Below are 23,779 nucleotides of genomic sequence, written 5' to 3' on the forward strand. Positions count from 1 at the left end.
TTTGTTTAATCATATCATAATGATCAGGAGCAGTGGCTGTCCTTCATTACTGATCTCAATATAAAGTCTGACATAATTTACAAAGTCTGTAAACGGTCTTAGAGAGCTTGTTCTCTGACTTGCTATTAAAAGCATTCAGGTTAGTAATACCAGCAGAGCCTTTTCAATTACCATTCCACTCTCAGAATGTTTTCACTTAAAGTAATTCTGTTGGGGTAGATATTCACACATAGGGGTGGTTTTTTTTGTCTTTAGTATATGTATTTATTTATGTTGTTACGTGTTATTTTTAAAGGTATTTTTTATTGCAACTGCTTACTAAGAAAGACTTGCTCTAAAAGGCATGGTGGGAATATATGAATTAAAGATACTTATAAGCACGACCTGATCCAGCATGAAAAATGTGTGAAATAAATCCTCTTGCTCAGATATACAGAACAAAGCTTGACATACAGATTTCTGACAGCAGAGTTTTTATTACAGAGCAAAACTGTCTGGACAAGGTTGTTCCCAGTACTATGCTATCTGATCTGTCCAATTACATTAATCACAAATGTAATAAAGTGGGATAGACTTGCCTGAGTAGTAAAACTGGATCTGGAAGGCAAACAGGAAGTCTGAAAAAGACATCAAACAGTCCACAGCATCATCCATTAAAACAATCCTGGAATCAAGAAGGAGAGAGCTCAGCAACAGCCAATGTGATGTACAGCAGAGATACAGGGCATTGGAAGTGAAGCAGAAATGGTCAAAACTGATAAAAGGAGTCACATTTGGTACGGCATTTCTCCAAATGAGTCCCAGAATTTGTTGTTATTCCAAGCCCATCAAGTTTCTTCTTAAATGCTTTAAGACAATCAAAGGGAAAACCAGAAACCTTTCAAATGATATTTTGTTGTTGTTGTTGTTGTTGTTGTTGTTGTTGTTGTTGTTATTATTATTATTATTATTATTATTATTATTATTATTATTATTATTATTATTATTTATTAATTCGGTTTATATACCGCCCTACTCCCAAAGGACTCAGGGCGGTTTACAAGGCAAAATTTAAAAACAATACAATATAAAATTAAAATTAAATTAAATTAAGTCTAGCTCCAGAAAAATTAAAATCACAATTTAAAAAACATTAAAACCCCTCAGTCCAGACCAGATAGGTCCCAGCGAAATGAACGAAGGTCGGGGGCAGTCCGGAGTTCCGTTGGCAGTTGATTCCATAGGGCAGGCGCGCCCACAGAGAACGCCCTCCCCCTGGGGATCGCCCGTCGGCAATCCTTGACTGGCGGTACCCTGAGGAGGCCCTCCCTGTGGGAGCGCAAAGGACGATGGGAAATTGATTATGGCATTGCTGTTAGTATTCTTTTATTATTCCTAAAAAAATACCACTTAAAAGCTAATGGAAGTAGTTTGTTTGTTTGTTCATCCAACTAGCATTTTGGAATGGCATTCTGCAATAGCAATTCCCCTGCCCCAACAGTCTGGTTCCCATATTCTCTACCCTTAGCAAGTTCTAAGCCATCTTCAAAGACAGTTCTTCATATGCTGCATTGCAATAGTCCACTTGGTCTGGCATATTAATGACATCTCATCCTAAACTAACAGATGACTTCTACCAGTAGTTTTATATGTATGTTAAACAACACAAGGGAGTGAACTGAATCCTACAGCGTCCCACAGTGGACAGCCACGAGCTTGCCCACTCACCCTCCATAACGATCAGCTGGAAGCATCCACAAGTAGGAATGGAACCGTTGCAAGACTGTGCATTGTACTTTCAGATATTCAGGTGGCCCAGAAAGACGCCATGATTAATAGCATTAAAAACTGCCAAGATGACTTATAGAACAAGGAGGGTACACTCCCCTCATCCATGTCCAAATGCAGTAGAGTGATCACTGCTATTTCTGCCTTCTTGATTCTTGAAGTCTAACCCCCCCCCGCACAAGTCTTCTCTCTGGCCCAGAAAAATCCTAGGCTACAGCCAACATTGTGTGAAAAAGTCCACTTACATTATTTTCCCCTTCTCCTCCTTTCTGTTACAGCTCAAGATTTGCTCCCCAAACCTGCCCTGTATGACCCCCAAATTCTGCAGATGTTTACCATGCAATAAATAAATAAATAACTCTGCAGCTACTCATCAATTTTCTCCAACACACTTCATATATGCATTTCTAAAATGAAAGTCATTCAAAAAAAGCAATCTAAAGTTTTGAAAACTAGATTTTCAAGAAGACTAGAGTTATCCTTATGAGCAGAGAATAACAATCTGTACTTCCTACTGCTTGTGTGTTACTCTAATACAATAAATTCATTCAAAAGTGAACTAAATTCTGAAGAGTCAAATGAGAAAATCCTTGTTTCTTGCTTTTGGAAAAGAAGCAATAGTCTAATATAAGGGGTAAAACTAAAATAAGATTACAACCACAAATATCTCCTCTGTGCTGTTTTAATCTTGGATGAACTCAGTTAACGCTAATTGGCAGAGCAAAACTTTACTGTCTTAATTTATATCCTATTCCAACAGTATTAAATCTACAAAACCTTATAAAAGCATTGGGATACTCTTACAAAAACTTCACAGAACAGTTGGATGATAAAGCATCAATTATGGGGAGGAAGAAATTACTATGCCATTAATTTGCCAGCATTGTTTGGATAGGTCAAAGGAAGCATACAGAATATGTCAATGCCACAGGAAAAAAAGGCATTACTTACAGTACATACCTTAGATACTTAACTATTTGGGATGTCCAATTGTTACTCTCTTTCTTAAACTCCTTGCGCCAAACCCACCTTTTCCCAAGACTTAGTCTCTGAATCGATACTGTAATATTGTAATGTAACCAAGTTTCAGGTATGCTAACTAAATCACTTGTCTAATCTTTCTTTCCTATGTTCACTTGCCTGGCTGTTCCTTAGTTCCCCCACCACCACCCATAGCTAATCATTGAGCATTGGCTATGCAACTCTGAATGAGCTACACCATAATGCTGTGATAAATAATACTCAAAACACGCATGCTCCTAGTGTTTATTACTCATATGACACAATTGTACATCATTAATAGATTATACACGGTGTATTTCAATGTCAGATGTCTCTTACAAACCAAAAATAATCTACGTTTTTGTATTAAAAACTGGTTTTAGACTATAAATCATGGAACCAGTGAAATAAATAAAGGCTCTTGTCCTTTTAGGATATATATTTTTCTTCGGATTCTTCAGACAATATGTTTAAAAGATTTTGTTATAATTTTTCTGCAAAGTAAACCCAATGTATACATTGCACTGTATTCAGATTCCCTTCATAGGAATCTTGATTTCAAATCTGAATGATATGCTGGCTTTTCCACAAGTATTTAGAGACTATTATCCTATGGGTTGGCAACCCGCGGCTCCGGAGCCGCATGCGGCTCTTTAAGCCGTCTCCTGCGGCTCCCAGTCCTCCTCTGCCATTCTGGAAAAAAGGAATAAAAAAGTCTCATTGAGAGAATGGGGTGGTGGAGGTTTGGGGAGCTGCGCGCGCAGCTCTCCAAACTTCCACCCCCCAGTTTGGAGAGCTGCTGCTTTCGTCAAACATGGACGAAGGCAGCAGCTCTCCAAACGGGCGGTGGCGGTTTGGAGAGCTGCGCGCGCAGCTCTCCAACCCGCCGCTCTTCAAACCTCCAGCGCCCCGTTTGCAGAACTGCTGCCTTCATCCATGTTTGACGAAGGCAACAGCTCTCCAACCGAGGCGGTAGAGGTTTGGAGAGCAGCGGGCTGGAGAGCTGCGTGTGCAGCTCCCCAAACCTCCACCGCCCCGTTTGGAGAGCTGCTGCCTTCGTCCATGTTTGACAAGGCAGCAGTTCTCCAAACGGGCGACGGTGGTTTGGAGAGCTGCACGCGCAGCTCCGCTGCCACCTCTGCAAGCCTCTGCTGAGAGAATGTGGTGGTGGAGCGCTCCGCTGAGAGAATGGGGCGGTGGAAGCTTGCCGCCCATTTTCTCGGCGAAGACTTCTTTCGTGGGATCCAGCCTCTGCCGCCCCCTTCTCTCAGCTGCCCAGCTGAGAGAAGGGGGTGACAGAGGCTGGATCCCCCGAAAGAAGTCTCCGCTGAGACGAGAGAATGAGGCGGTGGAGCACTCCGCCAAGTATGGGGCAGTGGAGGCTTGCTGCCCATTCTTTCGGCGGAGACTTCTTTCGGGGGATGCAGCCTCTGCCGCCTTCTCTCAGCTGGGCTCTGCCGAGACGAGAGAATGGGGCGGCAAGCCGCCAAGAGAATGTGGCGGTGGAGCGCTCCACTGGGAGAATGGGGTGGTGGAGGCTTGCCGCCCATTTTCTCGGCGGAGACTTCTTTCGGGGGATCCAGCCTCCGCCGCCCCATTCTCTTGGCGGAGACTTGCAGAGCTGCTACCTTCGGCTGCTTTTCTTTCGGGGCATCTAGCTGTTGATAGAAGGGGGCGGCAGAGGCTGGATCCCCCAAAAGAAAAGTAGCCAAAAGCAAGCTGAAACAGAGAGAAGGAGACTGCAAGAAGGGCGAGATCAGCGCGGGCTGAGAAACGCTGATCTCGTGTTCCTGGCAATCTCCCTCAATTTCCACTTGTGAAATTTGGGGCTGGCCTTACGGAGTTGCCAGAGCTCCCAGGAGGACGCATACACCCAGCTGCTGATCAGCCTCTTGTTTTGCGCATGCGTGCGCATGTGCACTCTTTTTTGCGGCTCCCAGTTTTTTCTTTTGTGAGGGAACCGGTTCCGAGTGGCTCTTTCACTGTTTCAGCTTGCCGACCCCTGTCCTATAATATGTAATATTAGGGTCCCCTCACATGAGCCTCTAAAGGCAAAACGATTGGCTGTTTTCCTGTAACTGTAGTTCTTCCGATGGATCTGTGCATGACCCTTCATTTAGGAATATTTTAAAGCTGACAAAGCTGACAACATAATGGGACCTCATCCACTCCAGCACCTGGCTTCACCAAGTAATGCAAAGGTCTTGGAAACAACATAGTGACTTGAAAGAGTAAAATATGAGGACTGGAAAAACCACAATTACAAGAAAACAATTTATAAATCTTTGTAGTTTCTAAGCATTCCATGTGTGTATAACAATAAGTTCAGAAACTGACAAATTTACATCCTTGCCACCTGGAAACTCCTCCATATTGGAAATATTGGAAACTCCAATATTTTTGCCAAATATTGAAAAAGTCCCCATCTAAACTAGCTGGGAAACAAGATCCTAAAACAAGAGCAACCCAGTTGCTGAGATTTCTGTAGCTTTTTATATTTTCTTTCAATAAATCTTGTTAAATGAAATTCTGGGAGAATCTTGCTTTTAGTTAAAGTGGGCTTGGCAATCAAGAATCCTGCAGTTTACATACAGCATGAGGCTAACAAACATGTAGACAATGAAGGATCTGCTGCATATCATCTGAGAGAAGAAAGTCAGAAGAATTATGACCTGAGCCAGATGGAAATCAGTCACTGCCTTTGGCAGGAAAGCGGGCATCTGGTAAGACGTTTGTCTCTAAGTTGGATGTTGTTAGATCAGTGTGAAAAGTACAAGGGTTCACTGATGTGACATCATAAAGAACTAACTGTTGAAAGAAGAAACACTTTAATAGTAAACATTAAAACAATAGTTATCATGATTTCAATTATAAGAAGGTTGAACTAGTTTAGAACTCAAGTGGGGGTAAAATAATCAAAATCCAAGAATGAATTTACCTCTGTACCAGGGATATAGGTTCTCTAAAGTTGAACCAAAAAGCTGTGGAAAATCTTAATATTTCTGGGCAGCAAAATGAAAAAAAAAGAAATTATTATAATGCATGCTGAAAGAAGATAAAACTCTGTGTTTCAGAAACTATAAAATTTGTTGAAGGACATAAATACAGTAGTTGAAAGGTAAGATAACCATGGAAAGGTAAGAGAACCATTTGAAAAACAACTCACATAATCTTATAAAAACAGCTGCAAACTTCCTAGAGGCATCCATTTTCCTTGTGTATCAGGTATTACATAACTAAGAAGTGAAATTCTAGGCTACTAGATACACCAGGTGTCTTCAAACTTGGCCCTTTTATGTCTTGTAGACTTCAATTCCCAGAATTCCTCAGCCAGGCACGCTGGCTGAGGAATTCTGGGAGTTGAAGTCCACAAGTCATAAAAGGACCAAGTTTGAGGCCCCCTGAGATGCAAGATCTGAACACCATCTCCTAACAGGAAGTCATTGTGAAGGGAGAGAAAGTGAAAACATGTGTTTGCCATCTGAAGGAAACTGGTGAACATGATGTCATAAAGATGCACCAAGGTTGTTTAGAACAAATCTTGGCAATAATTTGGTGAGCCAAAAAGTAAGCATGTGAAGCACAAAAGTGAGTTCCCATTTACAATTTTGTGAAAAATTATTTGCATCTTCCAGGATTTTCTGAGTTTTATATTATCTGCAAAGAATATTGTCAGATTTGCATACAGGCCTACTGATATATACAGGTGAAACTCAAAAAATTAGAATATCGTGCAAAAGTTCATTTATTTCAGTAATGCAACTTAAAAAGGGAAACTAATATATGAGATAGACTCATTACATGCAAAGCAAGATAGTTCAAGCCCTGATTTGTCATAATTGTCATGATTATGGCGTACAGCTCGTGAAAACCCCAAATCCACAATCTCAGAAAATTAGAATATTGTGAAAAGGTGCAATATTCTAGGCTCAAAGTGTCCCACTCTAATTAGCTAATTAAGCCATAACACCTGCAAAGGGTTCCTGAGCCTTTAAATGGTCTCTCAGTCTGGTTCAGTAGGAATTACAATCATGGGGAAGACTGCTGACTTGACAGTTGTGCAGAAAACCATCACTGACACCCTCCATAAGGAGGGAAAACCTCAAAAGGTAATTGCAAAAGAAGTTGGATGTTCCCCAAGTGCTATATCAAAGCACATTAATAGAAAGTTATGTGGAAGGGAAAAGTGTGGAAGAAAAAGGTGCACAAGCAGCAGGGATGACCGCAGCCTGGAGAGGATTGTCAGGAAAAGGCCATTCAAAAGTGTTGGGGACTTTCACAAGGAGTGGACTGAGGCTGGAGTCAGTGCATCAAGAGCCACCACACCACACACATGGATCCTGAACATGGGCTTCAAATGTCGTATTCCTCTTGTCAAGCTGCTCCTGAACAACAAACAACGCCAGAAGCGTCTTACCTGGGCTAAAGAAAAACAGACCTGGTCTGTTGCTCAGTGGTTCAAAGTCCTCTTTTCTGATGAGAGCAACTTTTGCATCTCATTTGGAAACCAAGGACCCAGAGTCTGGAGGAAGAATGGAGAGGCACACACTGCAAGATGCTTGAGGTCCAGTGTGAAGTTTCCACAGTCTGTGTTGATTTGGGGAGCCATGTCATCTGCTGTGCTTCATTAAGTCCAGGGTCAACGCAGCTGTCTACCAGGAGATTTTGGAGCACTTCATGCTTCCTTCTGCAGACGAGCTTTATGGGGATGATGACTTCATTTTCCAGCAGGACCTGGCACCTGCCTACACTGCCAAAAGCACCAAAACCTGGTTCAAGGACCGTGGGATTACTGTGCTTGATTGGCCAGCAAACTCGCCTGACCTGAACCCCATAGAGAATCTATGGGGCATTGCCAAGAGAAAGATGAGAGACATGAGACCGAACAATGCAGAAGAGCTAAAGGCCGCTATTGAAGCATCCTGGTCTTCCATAACACCTCAGCAGTGCCACAGGCTGATAGCTTCCATGCCACGCCGCATTGAGGCAGTAATTACTGCAAAAGGGGCCCAAACCAAGTACTTGTTGTGATTCAGGGTCAGCCTGTGGGTTCGGCAGTTGGGTCGGACGACTCAGAGGAGGAGGAGGAGGGGGGTGTTGAAGAGCTTGCTAAGGGGATTGGACAGCTTGATGAGAGCCCTCAGCCAGGCCCCTCTCATCTGGTCACGACGCAGACCCAGCTGTGTGAGCCTAACAGCGTGGATGAAGATGACCCACAGCTGGCCCTGTTCAAGGACACCCAACGCAGGAGGCAGTCAATCAGGAGTAAACAGAGGAAGGCAATGGGGCTCCTCGGAAGGAGGCAGAGAGAAGCCACGCCCTGAACTGTATTTAAGGGGGAATGCGTGGGAGGGCTGGTTTGCTGAAGGCAACCGCTTGAAAAGCTCCTGTTTCTTGGTTCGTGTCTTGTTCTATTTGTTTTTGTAGCAATAAATTCCAGCCTCTTGCCTTCTTGTAAAAGGGGTTGTCCCTGCCTTTTCTGCAGGGCCTGTAGCAGGCTGGTACAGAACAGTACTGAGTACATATGCATACTTATACTTTTCAGAGGTCCAATATTGTTCTATGTACACTCCTTGTTTTATTGATTGCATGTAATATTCTAATTTTCTGAGATTGTGGATTTGAGGTTTTCATGAGCTGTACGCCATAATCATCACAATTATGACAAATCATGACTTGAACTATCTTGCTTTGCATGTAATGAGTCTTATCTCATATATTAGTTTCCCCTTTTAAGGTGCATTACTGAAATAAATGAACTTTTGCACGATATTCTAATTTTTTGAGTTTCACCTGTAAATAGTATATAAAAATCCAACAAAATTTAGTGCTTATTTTATTTATTTATTTCATAGATAACCATTCAACATATGATGAGCCAGTGTAAAAAAAGTTACTCCTATCTTTAGTTCAATATTTAAGATGGATGTGGCTCAGCATTGCCCAGTATAAATGTCATATACTTAGGCCTCTCATCCCAGAGAAGTTGTTACAATACAGATACTATAATCATATCATGCCTCACTTAAAAGAGCAACTGAAGACTGTATTCGTGCTTATTAGTCTGGATAACATTACAAACCCGTCTCCTGAGGCTCCACTGACTTATAGCTGGAGCTGTAGTCCTGAAATGCAAAAGCTATAGGATAACCGTGAATCTCCCCGAGTCATAATTTTTTCAAAACTCTCCAAGAGACCATCATAAAATCTTGCAAGACATCACAAAATAGCAGAGGGTAGAAATTGGATTACATATAGTCCTCAACTTAAGACCCTTCATTTAGTGACCCTTCACAATTACAATTGCACTGAAAAAGGCGACGACCAGTCGTTGCACTTATGACCATCACAGCATCAATGTGGTCACAATTTGGGCACTTTTCAACTGGTATATATTTACAATGGTTGCAGCATCCCAGGGTCATGTGATCACCATTTGCAAATTTTCCTAGGCCTTCTGACAAGCAAGGTCAATAAGGGAAGCCAGATTCATTTATTGACCAAGGTGATTCACTTAACAACCGTGTTATCTGCTTAATGGCCACAGCAAAAAAGGTAATAAAATCAGACCTAATTCCCTTAATGACCCCATCACTTAGCAATAAAGATTCTAGTCCCAATTGTAATCATAAGTCGGGGACTACCTATAATGGAACAGTAGCAGGACAAAACTATTCCTCATTGAGAAGAACACTAATGCCCATCTCAACTTTCCTAAAAAGGACCCAGGTAAGCTTCCAGATATCTGGAGGAGTTCTATGGACAGATGACTCAAAAGTAGAATTTATAGGGCTACATGGCCTGAAATGGTGGTTGAACGGTTATAGATGAAGCCAAGCAAAAAATAGTAATTGTTATCAAGAATGCTATTTAATGCAGCATCTGCCAATTAGTCCAACCTGAATCTATTAGGAATGGAAGAGCTGGCGGTCTAATTGGAAATAGCCAATACGCAGGCATGTGGAAGGGAAGCCCAATCATGGATAGAATCTATTGTCTTACCAATATATAAGATTTAGTAAAATTGATGAAGTTTCACTGAGTTCACACAGAAACCTAAGTCTTTGAGAATAGAGGAGATAAGATAGCCGAATCAAGATTGGATAAACCAGGCATGTCAAACTCGCAACGTCACGTGACTTCGCGCGATGTATCGCGACTTTTCCCCCATTGCCGGCAATGGGGAGGGCGTGGTTTTGTCGTGATGCATCGGGCCCACAGGCCAGCAGTTTGACATGCCTGGGATAAACCCTATGAGAAACTGTTAGATATACTGAAAACCAAAATATCTTGATCCAATGGAGTTATATACCGTAATATAATTACTGTCATGTACTTGGTAAAAACCTGAAGGGATATAATGAGACTAAATGGCAAACCCTAATATGGAAGCACCAGCTTTTCTTCTTCTGCTCATGTTCCTCACCAAATCTTATTTCTTTCACTATTGTGCAATTTCACTACTTATAAATTGTTCATAATGAAGACTGCAGTATGAAAAGGTGTGCTCCTAACAAAGGAAAAAGTATTGCACCATTCCTTGCCACAGTCATGCAGTGCTAGTCCAGACATATTTAATCATCAATCTGGATATGAGGGTAATTTAGTTCTTCCCTGCTCCAGCACACGGTTGCTCTTTCTCATGAATATCCAGGCAATCTTCTATGATTTCTCAGCCTTAATTGCTGCTGATTCCTCTCAGGCAGAAGTCACTCTGATATAATATGTTTTCATTGCCATAAGGAAATATTTGAATGAACTTGGAGGTCTTCACTATCCAATATTCTCTCATTCTCCTATATTTAAATATGCAAGTGTCATTCCACTGAGAACATACAATTTATTTGTTTTAGTGCAGGGCTTCAAATAATAGTTGATAATTTGGCAGCTATTGTTCAATTAAGGTTCACTTTTTCTTGTGTAAATGGAGTATTCTCACACTGGACATACATAGTCCCCTCTGGAGAAACAGAGGGCCAAGAAATAAATTTTAATTTGAGTTGCCCATTTTATAAAATCAAAGGTCATATTTGGTAGCTTATAAGTGAGACCAGAAACTCTCCTATTTTTATATTAAAGATTTAAATATTATTAACAACTATCTGTGTCACTTCAATTCAACATTAGATTGGCACTATTTGGAACTGTGGTCTTTCTATTGCTAGTTTGATACCTGGTGTTTGTGGTTGATTATCTGTAGGTCCTTAGTGAGTTTTTGTAAACAAAGGAATAACTACTTATTTTAGTAAGTAAAATGCCTTTTAGCAATTCGGAAGTCTTCAATGTTAACTAATATAAATGGCACTGAAATTCTGAAACGGTGTCCAAAGGGATGTTTACATTTATTAATCTTCGTGCCTTTAAAGTTCATCTGTAAGTTAATTTGATGTACGTGGTGAAATAGTATTTGCAGGATTAATTTATTTTATTTATTAGATAGTAATCAAACAAAACTTGTGACCATGATATTTCTCCATATTGACATACCTGCTATCTTTCATCCCAATACAGACTGAAAGAAATGCTAGTGATATTTATGATACGGCTATGACAACATGATTCTCTGAAATCTAAAGTTACATACAACCTCAATGATGAAGGGAAAGAATATCCAGAATCCAACCATCCAGTATTTTTTTTAAAAAAACAAAGGCATTGTACTCTAGAAAGAGTACAGAGAAGAGCAACAAAGATGATTGGGGGACTGGAGGCTAAAACATATAGGGAACAGTTGCTGGAATTGGGTACGTGTAGTTTAATGAAGAGAAGGGTGAGGGGTGACATGATAGCAGTGTTCCAATATCTCAGGGGCTGCCACAAAGAAGAGGGAGCCAGGCTGTTCTCCAGAGCACCTGAGAGCAGGACAAGAAGCAACGGATGGAAACTAGTCAAGGAGAGAAGCAACCTAGAACTAAGGAGAAATTTCCTGACAGATAGAACAATTAATCAGTGGAACAACCTGCCTCCAGAAGCGGTGAATGCTCCAACACTGGAAGTTTTTAAGAAGAGACTGGACAGCCATTTGTCTGAAATGGTATAGGGTTTCCTGCCTTAGCAGGGGGTTGGCCTAGATGACCTCCAAGGTCCCTTCCAACTTATTATTATTATTATTTGAACATAATTTTCATTAAGAATTTTGATTACAAAAACAAAGAGTATAATAAAGAAAAAGAAAAGAAATATATAAGGACATGATTTCCAACCATCATCACAACAAATATAAATACATTTACTAACTCTTCACCTCTATAAAGTTACAAACATATACTGTATCTCTTCATCCCATATCCCATCCCTTTTCTATAGGCAAATCCATAAAGCATCAACTTTTTGATCCTGGTGTCATCCAAAAGTCCATAAAGGATTGGGGAAAAAAAGTTTTATTTAAGTATGAAAACTGCCTAACTGTATTATAACAAAACTTAGTCTATTTGCCTAAATAAACAGTTCTGATGTTCTCATGGCCAACATATAATCAGTGTCTGTGATTATTGTTAAAATGAATAACGTGGAAGATCCTTGCTTTAGTGAGCATGATTTGGAACTACAGTATCTTTAAACTCCTGAGAATCTTCGCTGGACCAGAACAGTTAATAGAAGGAGCTTGAGAAAACTAAGTAGAGGGGGGAGGAGGTGGAAGAGTTACAGGACATATCTAACACCCCCCCCCACTGCCCCCCCCACTCAGAGTAGCTTAGCTCAGTGAGGCAGATTCAAGCATACGGAGCAGCTTGAATTAATTACTGCAAAGAAGAAAGGATAAGGCTAAGAGGGTCCCCAGGAGAAAAGCTACTATTTAATACAAAACTCTTTGAAGATATCAAACTGCTTCTGTTTTATTTATTATGTCCCAGAAGCCTCCTCCTGCTGCTGTCTGCTAGCAGCTTCAGTTCTTATTCTCATTACTAACCACATTACAGAGGTGGTCAACGGTCACAGCAAGGAGATGGTTTTGAAGCTGGCACGTAGAGCATCTTCCATCTCCCAGGCAATAAAATATAGCCATTGGCATCTTCAAGCCCTGGAAACGCTAAAAGCCATTGGCTGAATTCTGTATCACATTTTTTTTTTGCCTTTTAGACAGCTCTTAATAAAGCAAGAAGAATCGATGACAGACGGAATACTGCATCCAGTTTTGGTCACCACGATGTAAAAAAGATGTCGAGACTCTAGAAAGGGTACAGAGAAGAGCAACCAAGATGATTAGGGGGCTGGAGGCTAAAACATATAGGGAACGGTTGCTGGAATTGGGTATGTGTAGTTTAATGAAGAGAAGGGTGAGGGGTGACATGATAGCAGTGTTCCAATATCTCAGGGGCTACCACAAAGAAGAGGGAGTCAAGCTATTCTCCAAAGCACCTGAAAGCAGGACAAGAAGCAACGGATGGAAACTAGTCAAGGAGAGAAGCAACCTAGAACTAAGGAGAAACTTCCTGACAGTTAGAACAATTAACCAGTGGAACAACCTGCCTCCAGAGGTGGTGAATGCTCCAACACTGGAGGTTTTTAAGAAGAGACTGGACAGCCATTTGCCTGAAATGGTATAGGGTTTCCTGCCTGAGCAGGGGGTTGGACTAGATGACCTCCAAGGTCCCTTCCAACTTTATATTATATTATATTATTATTATATTATTATATTACGTAAGATGTCAAGAGTGAAACATGGGCAGCTGCCAATTGTTACAAATATTTCTATTTCTAGAATAATGGAAAGGCAAAGAACATAGAACGCACAGAGAACTTTTCTGTATTTCTATATATTGACCTCAATGACAAATTGTCAGGTTTCGACAATGGAATGGGTATCAGTCTACTCTACCCCACAATTCTAAAGAGTTGTAAAATATTAATAGAGAAGTAAAACTTGGTGCAATTAAGTGACAACAAATTAAGTTATGGAAGAAAATTATTCTGTCCTAGAAAAGTACAGTATTCAGTTGGAAACAGGTACATTTTACTTCCCCAAGACTTTGTACTCTAATTGTTCCAGAGGAATTGTTGAGGATTGTTATTTGTAGGAGAAGGAATGGCGGAACTTGGGAATGGAATAAAAAGAGGGATCAGCCTAGAATAGTTAGCCATGAGCAAACCAAGTCCAACCCCTCCACCCCCTTGAGAGCCATTGACCCTTATCTAACTTTAGCCAGGTGTTGATCATTAGTTGAGAAGATTCCTGTGCACAGGCTTTTAGCAATAAATCAGATTAGTTGAACCTTCATGTGTCTTTCACGCCTGACACATTTCCTCAAATTACTGTATAAGTGGAGTAACAGTGGAGTACTGCACTGCCTTGTTTATAGATCTCCCTGTACTGAGGGAGAATCTTAATGCAGGGGCTCAACTAAAAAGTATGATCCTAATTTAGAGCAAAATCCCCCTGAAGAGGAAAGAGAAGGCATGAGCTCTTCAAAATAGGGGTGTCTCATGTAGTAAGAAAGTAAACCCTTCTCTTAGCATATTTTAATAATTCATTTCACAAAAAGAATGAAAATTAAAATTTTCATTTCCTTTCATCTTTAGGTGGAGCCAATGATATATATCACTGAGCATGATTGTTTAACCAGCTTGTTCTCTTACGGCAGTAAAACCTAGTTTATATTTTGTTATCTTCTGTACTGCAATCGTACACATTGAATGTTTTTGTTGAAAGTCAAGGCAAACTGTATCTATTGTTTTCCCATGGTCAATTAAGCTAGTTACTCTACCAAAAATGGAGAATGGATATTTTTGGTAAGATTTAATTTTGATATGCCCATTATTATGTATTCGGTTTGGACGCAGTGAACGAGACGCAGGCATTCAAACAGACACGTGAATCTGTACAAGCAAAAACCCCAACACATTACACCCATGCCAAGCAATGCATATTTTTCCTAATGCTCACAAACCAATAGCTTAATAATTTCCTCCAGCGTTTTAACAAGTATCAATAGAAATCCAATAATCCTTTATTCCCAGAACTTGAGGTCTGTGTGGGACAGAGTAAGGGAACATAGGTGCAGGTTCGCATCCCACCAGGCTCAAGGTTGACTCAGCCTTCCATCCTTCCGAGGTAGGTAAAATGAGGACCCAGATTGTTGGGGGCAATAAGCTGACTTTGTAATAATGCCGCTTGGGGTGTGTGTGAAAGCCCTAACAAGCAGGCATATACATAGAATGAAGGCTACTGCTAAGCTTGTAAGCCGCCCTGAGTCTTCGGAGAAGGGCGGGATATAAATGTAATAAAAATAAATAAATAAATAAATAAACTGTGTTATTGAAGCTTTAAGGGTGTGCAATTAGGAAGGGGCAGAACTTATTTTTTGACAAACTCCTCTTGTGCATACTGGTGCTCATATCATTTTGAAATTAGGAGACTGACTGGCCCAAAGTCACCCAGCTGGATTTCATTCCTAAAGCAGGCCTAAAACTCACAGTCTCCTGGTTTCTAGGCCAGCACCTTCACCACCACACCATACCGGCTGTCATATTTCATGTGCAACTAAGATGCAATCCCTCTCCCTCTCTCTTTTTAGTATTTTCAACCTCAAGGGACTTTGTCCCAAAGTTTCCACTGCCTTTATCTCTTTAACCAGTTCTTCTGTACTGATTAGGATCAGATCTATGATGAACAATATCAAATGTGGGAAAACATTATGGTTCAGAATTTCTCTTTCATAAAACCTCTATTAAATCACAGTCCACCTTTCCTTTAATAAGCTACTTAGAGATGAAAAGATGTGTTATTCTACTTTGCTCTTGTCTTTCCTCTTACTTGTTTGAATAGTTTTACTGTTATTCAATCTTTTTCCTTCTTATTGCTTGTTATTAATACATAGCAACAGCTCCTGGAAGAGCTAGCTGCATTGCAGAATCATCTCAGTCTGCAGTTTCAAGCATACCAAAAAATATGGTGACTTATAAACTATGTCTGTAAAAATCATACTCCCTGGAGGATTGTGGTTTCTAGTGAGTGCTGCCACTGAATTTATAACCCCTCAAAAATCAACTAAGATCCTGTCAGAGGACTTTAAAAAAAAAGTATATGATGAACACAGTATGCATACAAAGAAGAAATTGCTTGAAAAAAATGATCCCCCAATTTAATCTTTTTTCCAGCTGGTGAAGTTTATGGGTCATCAGTCAAGATGAAATAGAACCTTTGATAGAAAAGTAGACAAGCACATAAGAATATCAAATGGTACAGATGAAGAAAACCAGGGCAACACAGCTTCAGACTAAGGTAATATCAAAGAACTTCTTTTACTAGCGTAGTTGACAAAAGCAAAGGTCTCAACTCGAAAGAGTAAAGGCAGTGATATCATCCCCACCTGAGTCTGGGAGCCTCGGAGACACATATCTCAGTATACTCTCACACCTGGTATTCCAAAATTCTTAAATCCCCTGCAAGCACACTCACACAAGCACAGAAGCAGAAAGTCTGCCCCCTCAACAAAGCTTAATTTTAGAAAAGGTTTGCAAATTATTTTTTTTAAAAGCAGCCATACATCCAAGTTTTTAATTTAGACTGGTAGTCAAGTTCATGGAAGTCATTAGCCAATTTTGCAGTTATTAGTGGCAATCCTTCTTCATTCATTCCCACAAACAGTTTGGCAGAGCTAGGTTGAAAAATAAGTGACTCCCATTTAAAATTCAGTTGCTCCGTTAGAACATTTTATATGCCAACTCTTTAAGAATCTACTAAATAGCTCTTGCTTAAGCCAGTCGTGGATATAATCAATATATGAATTTTTAAAAGATATGTCAACAAGATGCTAAAAGATTGTGTTAAAAGTTGTCATTTTCTCCAAATCCATTGTGGAAATCAAAAGGTGCATCCTTTTGCGGTAGACCTATGCCTCTACCACATTTTAAAAAGCAGGTCTTTCAAACATGATTTGAGGAGATTTGTATTTCAGTGGAGACTTACTGATGAGTTCTCCATAAGAAAAGTGGCAAGGACTAAAAGACCCCCTAAGAGATAGCTGGAGCTTTATGTATTATGCTTCAGACTGCCAAATATTAACCACCCAAGGCATAAAACATAAATCCACAGTTATGAATCCATAAGCCAATCGTCACAGCAGAAACATTAAAAGAATGACATAAAATTGTAAATAATCGTTGCTGGCCTAATGCAATCATCTTATGTTCATAAAAAATGTAATACGTTGCCTACTGGCAAATTATACTAAGGGATCCTGAAGGAACCTAGGAGCCAAGCCATCTCGGTTAAAAACAGCCCTCTGAACTATACGCACAAACCTATTGAGAATTAAAGAAGTGTTGCTATAAGGCTGCAGTAGCTCTCAACTGCTAGCATGAGGATTCCGCCATTTTGTATCTATTGTGATTTTTGGTCCTCTTCAAAGATATTCCCCTATAAGGTACATTGTGGTAGTCTAGTCAGATAGTGATGAGGTATATGTCCCTGTTGCATTCCAACTGGTGCACTTAAAGATCTCAGCCTTCATTTCCAAATCTAGCAATAGCCATGAGTTCAGAGTCACCCGAAGATCAGAGACCTGTTTCCTTGGTGGGGAGACTCCCCAAGATTCAGAGCAGACAGAATGCCAGATATTGTATAAACAGGAAGTTTGGACTGAATTTCAACCTGTTTTGTATCAGTCTCTTATAACCTCTAGACAGAGTGTCACAAACTCTCCAGTCTGGCCCAAGATGAATATATCTAACTGGGTATCAGTAGCATACTGAAATCTCACCTCAAACTGATGGAGATAACTTGTTCTAGAGGTTTCATACAGGTGTTGAAAAAAGGGCTTGTCAGCCCTTCAAGGTAGACCAGGTCAGTAAACAAGCTCCACTAGCAATATTTTGTTGACATAAGTTATAATAACAGAATTTTAAACACATGAAAGCATTTCTCTTTCTCTTCTTATACCAGGGTCAAAGAAGATAATGATAACGATAATGATAACAATAACAATAACAACAACAATAATAATAATAATAATAATAATAATAATAATGAAGTTGGAAGGGACCTTGGAGGTCATCTAGTCCAACCCCCTGCTCAGGCAGGAAACCCTATGCCATTTCAGACAAATGGCTGTCCAGTCTCTTCTTAAAAACTTCCAGTGTTGGAGCATTCACCACCTCTGGAGGCAGGTTGTTCCACTGGTTAATTGTTCTAACTGTCAGGAAGTTTCTCCTTAGTTCTAGGTTGCTTCTCTCCTTGACTAGTTTCCATCCGTTGCTTCTTGTCCTGCCTTCGGGTGCTTTGAGAATAGCTTGACTCCCTCTTCTTTGTGGCAGCCCCTGAGATACTGGAACACTGCTATCATGTCCCCCTTCGTCCTTCTCTTCATTAAACTAGACATACCCAACTCCAGCAGCTGCTCCTTATATGTTTTAGCCTCCAGTCCCCTAATCATCTTTGTTGCTCTTCTCTGTACTCTTTCTAGAATCTCAACATCTTTTTTTACATTGTGGTGACCAAAACTGGATGCAGTTTTGAATCTTGAATTTCTTTCTCGTGCCTTCCTATTTTTCCAGTCAAGCTCATGTTTTCCTAATGGTGTTGCTATTAGTTTAAAATGTCATCTCTGCACAAAGGAATCCCTATTCCCTTGCCACCAACTGGCACTATTGTTTGCTTGAGCAGAAAGAGATTGTAGAACAGTACTTTTGATCCCCAAACTTTGCAGATAGTCCAAAAAGCTACCGTAGTCAACCACTGCTGAAAGATCAAGTACAACCAGGAGGAGTGCAATCCAGATTTTGCTGAAGGTTGCCTACCAAAGCAACCCAAGATACTCATGTCCCATATCCTGACTGAACTCTGAATCTGTCACATAATTTGTTTTTTCTATGACATTCTGTAGCTGCAACTTCACCATTTTCTTGACAATCTACTCTAGAAATAGAAGGCAAGAAACAAAATGACGATTGTCTAAGGTAGCCAGATCTAGGGGAGACCTCTTCAACAATTTCAGACATTGGCCAGGTATAGATAAAACATGAAATAATTTGAATGACTTTATCAGCAAAACACTACGCAGATTGGCAGATCTTCCTGCCTATCTCTCCCCAGTAGGAGCAGGCCATCTTAACTAGCACTTCTGAACAACAAAACCAATGACACAATAAGAAAAATAGTGGTACTTCACTGGCCTGATCTTTACACTCTAAGCTCTTATCCACAGTTGTGCTGCTTTTTGTACAAGTACTGTATGATTTATTTCTATTGTTTCATCTCCATGAACCAAATACAAAGCATCATGAGACTGGCAAACTGAGAATTGCTGCTGCAGGACAATCACTTCAAGAGCTCAGTAAAACCAGGCATTTGATGAAACACTCTGCAAGTTCCTGGGAAATCCCAAAGCACTTGATAGAATCTGCTTATTATTCATTTGAGGTTTTGGCCCTTGGAGACGAACAAATGAAACAAGAATCTTCAAGAATCTAATGCAATCACAGAAATCCTAGCTTTAGAGTTGTCTTAGTGCATTCTATTAGTAGAGATGGCTTTGTCAACAAATTATTGAGAGGACAATGTCAATTACTTTTCAGGCAACTATATTAGTCTGGTTTCTATGTGGGTTTAGAACTAAGCCAGATATTCTTTAGATATTTTGGTATGCAAATGAATCAAGAACTGTATGTCTTTCTCATTCATCATAACAGCTCTTACTCCTGGAAAAAAACAACAACAGATCAGTAAGTATTGATGAATTGCAGGATTTGGTGGAAATATGAGCTACAATTCTAAAAATACAGTAAAAAATCCTGTGAGAAACCTCTTTCTAAATACAGATGTTGCAGCCAGGGTATTAATTTTCATGTTTAAACCTGAATACAGAAAGCTACCAGGTTTAATTGGCAACAGACAGCAGCAAGTCAAATGTTTCTGCTCACAGGGCTGGGCAACTGAATGAATTACAATCAAGAAAGAACTATGCCCCCATTTCTATGCAGCAAGGAAATCTGTTCCAGTAATACAGATAATTTAGAATTGCTGAGTCCTATCAACATATTGCTGCTAATAATGCTACATGAATACATCCAAGTAGAACAGCGAGGACAAAGCTCAATTTGAAGGAATCTTTATCTTTACCTTTACTATTGGAATATGAACTGATCATTGGCATTAAAATATAATCAAAGCATGATTCATCTGGGAATGCATAAAGGCTCACCTTGCTGCTTTCTGAGTAAGCTCCACAGGAAAGTCAGGGCAAAGCAGTTGCAGTAAGCAATGGTACTCCTTGGCAGTTAACAAGTCTGCAACAGAAAGCAAAAATATTAAACATAAGGTGACTAGTCTTCCCAGCATTCAGGCTGGATCATGGATGTCTTCATTTATTTTTAGGATATAGATCAGGGGTGTCAAACTGCCGGCCCGCGGGCCAGATGCATCACGCTGAAACAGCGCCCACCCCATTGCCGGCAATGGAAAAAAAGTTGTGATACGTCATGACAAGTCACGTGATGTTGCGAGTTTGACACCCCTGATATAGATAGTCTTTGATTAATGACCACAGTTGGGATTGGCAACTTGTTTGTTAAGCAAAGTAATCACTAAATGGGGAATCATATGACTGCAACTGCGGTTATGATTTCATTTTAGCTTTCTTGTTTTTTCACTCCCCTGTCTTTTGAAATGCTTATCCCAGCCCTGGAATAATTAGCAAGGAGTGAATTGTTATATTTATATTCATTGAAGAGAAAGGGACAACAAGAGTAAACAGACACACAATGGAAAATACACATCAAAAGGAATGTGCTGGTACAAGCTGCCCCAAACATGTGGATGCTCCAACACTGGAGTTTTTAAAGAAGAGACTGGACAACCATTTGTCTGAAATGGTATAGGGTTTCTTGCTTGAGCAGGGGGTTCTACTTTCAAGGTCACTTCCAACTCTGTTATTCTGTTATCCTGTGTTTGGGGCTGGGACCTGTGAGCACACTAGGCAAACTGCCAGTATATATCTCATTATGTGTCTGCTTACTCTTTTGTAAGCAGAAGAGGAAAAAAAAGCTCAGGCACAGGAGAAATCACTAAATCACTTGTTTAGACAATCTCTCTTAGGCTTGGCCTGTTTTGGTTTTATTTGCTTGCTTGCTTTTTGTTTTCTCCTTCACACAGCAGAGAGATTGAAAAGGAAGGGAGCACATGAGAGTAAGCACAGTTGCCTAGTGTGCTTTTGGCTCTCAACCCTTATGGTTGGGGATGCCAGTGCTAGTGCATTCCTTTTGATGTGTATTCCTCATTGTTTGCCTGCTTATCCTCTTGTAATCCCTTCCTCTCCAAGCTCTCCTCTCTACAAGAAAAGGAAAAAGGGGGAAAAAGGGTCAGACACAGGACAAGTGTACTGACTGTTTGAGCTATGATGTGACTAAGGAATGCTGTGAAGATTGTAAATGCGTGCCTTGGTTGCAAAATTGCTTTTTCAGCAGTATCATAATTTCAAACAATTGTTACATGTGGCAGTCAATAAGTGAGGCCTACCTGTACTTCATATTAGATAGCAGGTGACCGCGTTTCATTGTATTTAAAATTTATCTTATATACGGCCCATACGTTAATATGGAAGGCCAAAATGCTGCTAAAGACAGGGTGAATTATATGGAATATGAAACATTCAGGAATTAGAAAAATTCTTAAGCTTCATGATATTAAACTTCCTGATTCAGAGATTACTAATTAGGCAGAAAAATCATTCTATCCTATTTTTAGGGCAATCCTAGTTCAGGATAAATAAGATTAGTCTACAGTACAGAGTAATTGTCAGATTTAGTGAAGTAATATATTTGAGTGCTTTGAACACTTAACAAAAGCAATATATATATAATGACCATTTCAGAAAAAATTATTGTCAGGAATTGCAGAAAAGAAGCATGTAGTGTTTCAAACACTTCTTTGTACATGTGATCATATTTAGTTTTTACAAAATCTCCAGCTTTTTATGGCATAATATTTGCTTCCTTCATAACCTCTCCTTTTCTGCCTTCAATCATACAATTCAAAGGCTGCTTTTTAGTCATACCCCTTTTCCTGACATCAGAACATTCTACAGTATGCCCAAAATATTGGAACTTCTGCAAAAAGAAATGTGTGGCACATTGATGCAAACTTTGGTTTGTTTTAAACAAATACTCAATACAGAGAGTAAAGAATTAATCCTGTACATACTTTTATGACAATAAATTTCATTGAACATAATGGGGCTTCTGAAGAACTATACAGAATTGTGATATAAATAGAATGATATAACTAGGAATTTTGTTTCAAAAGAAAAATATATGACTCAAAAAGTAACTGGATGTGCGGGGGGGGGGGTTTGAGATTTTTAAATACAGAAAACACATAAATTACTCCTTCTATAGAACAACAATCCCTTTGAGAAGGGCAATTCAAGTTGAAAATTTAGGAAGGAAAAGTGCTGATGCCATTTGCCCACTTCAGTATTACCTTGCAAACCCAGTAATGCTTCTTGGTAAACTCATACATAAATTCCCTGTTTTCCTGGGCAGCCAAGAAGTTCAGTGTCAACTTGAATTCAATCCTAAATGTGTATGTACACATTTATAAGCATGCACACATAGATCCAAATTGTCTTGCTGAAAAAGATATTCCCTGCCTTAAAAAAAGCTATCATAAGTAATCTACACATGTTTTCGTGTAATACCTAGTTTGGTCAAAAAAAACAACCCTCCTTTAAAACAAAGTAGTTTCAATCTGTTAAAAAAAAATCACTGGTATGGGAACATTCACTACCACATGTTTGTAAAACCATCCAAGCAACGTCTGGCAGCATTAGGAAAGGCAAACAAGATCTAAGGACATATATGAAGAAGTATGGCGATTAAACCCACAAACATTATTACTTTGGCATCTAGTAAGGCAGCTCAATGGCTTCTTGGAATTGTGTGTCAACATATTAAAGAAAGGCAAAGAGACAAGATCCAAAATACACAAAGTAGCCAACAAACGAATAATCTCCTAAGAGTCCTGCTTTGTAAAAGACTGGCAGAGAAATGCCTCTGTGGTTCTTGAGGGGAGAAGACCAAAGAGGTGAAGCTCAAGAGCGTTTATGGGATGTAAAAGAGAATGGAAACGTACTTAGATCAAAAAGCTGTGCATGATTACAAGTTCCCAGTCCAAAAGGTTGTGGAACTGAAGTTAAAGAGAGGGCTGGCTGAACAGCAATAATTTTGCCATATTTCTATACGCAGAACAATGTAAAGAATGGAAGGAAAGCCAGTAGTACAACTAGAGCCAAGAACAGGACGGGAGTGAAGCCAAAGGGCACTAAATGGAAAGCTATAGTTAGAGCTCATTTGCTCAGTTACTTGTTATCCCTCTATTGAGCACTTACTTTTTTGCTCCAATATTTAATTAATGCAGCTAGAATCAAAAGAGGCCCCTACATGTTCTCAAACTAAGCACTGGCAGGCATTTACAAAGCTACCGCTTTCTTCTCCTGATTGCTGCTCATTGTGCCCCCATACAATGAAGCTACAGAGAATTCTTTGACATTTAGGGGTGGGTAAAGGATCACACTAGGAAGAGAGATCCTGGAAAGCTACTGTGCATAAATGATCTGGGATCCTGGCCTATATTTCAATTGGCTATCATCACGGACAGTTGATATTTTACAATATTTAAGCAAATTAGACTCGGTTTGAATATTCGTAAGTTTCCAGCTGCTGTTTCTGCACGTTTAGTCATCCCCAGATGTAGGCAGAACGTAAGTCAAACGTTTCCCATGCTAGTGCTCCTCCAGATATGTAATTAGCTGAGATGCACTGTGTTAATGAAGTTTTGAAGTCTGGTGTGATTTTTGTTACCCTTTTATTCCTTTTTCTAAGTGTTGTGGTGTATATGCACGTGTATAGAATGGTTAGATCTTTCAGACATTTCTTCATTTATGTCTCAAAGAGTGAGACATGTAGAATTGCTTAGGCTAAGTAGAGTTTGATTGGTACCAAACTGTCTCAATACTTTTCGTGGAAAATTCAGATGACTGGAAAACGGCAAATATTGTTCCTTTTCTCAAAAAGG

The 23,779-nt window shown here is 39.8% G+C and overlaps 1 protein-coding gene across 1 annotated transcript in view; it reads right to left on the bottom strand.

The window, feature by feature from the left end:
- The window catches only part of CSTPP1 (centriolar satellite-associated tubulin polyglutamylase complex regulator 1), a 167,964-nt gene that overhangs the window by 9,782 nt on the left and 134,403 nt on the right, over positions 1-23,779 (bottom strand). Inside the window, exons 4-5 of the mRNA XM_081313528.1 lie at positions 19,911-19,995; positions 579-664 (exon numbers count right to left, since the gene is read on the bottom strand). Of these exons, the coding sequence (XP_081169654.1) occupies positions 579-664; positions 19,911-19,995 (171 nt within the window). The remainder of the gene's footprint in view (positions 1-578; positions 665-19,910; positions 19,996-23,779) is intronic.

This window comes from Vipera berus, assembly GCF_964194415.1.
Source record: "Vipera berus genome assembly, chromosome: 1".
Classification (NCBI taxonomy): domain Eukaryota; kingdom Metazoa; phylum Chordata; class Lepidosauria; order Squamata; family Viperidae; genus Vipera; species Vipera berus.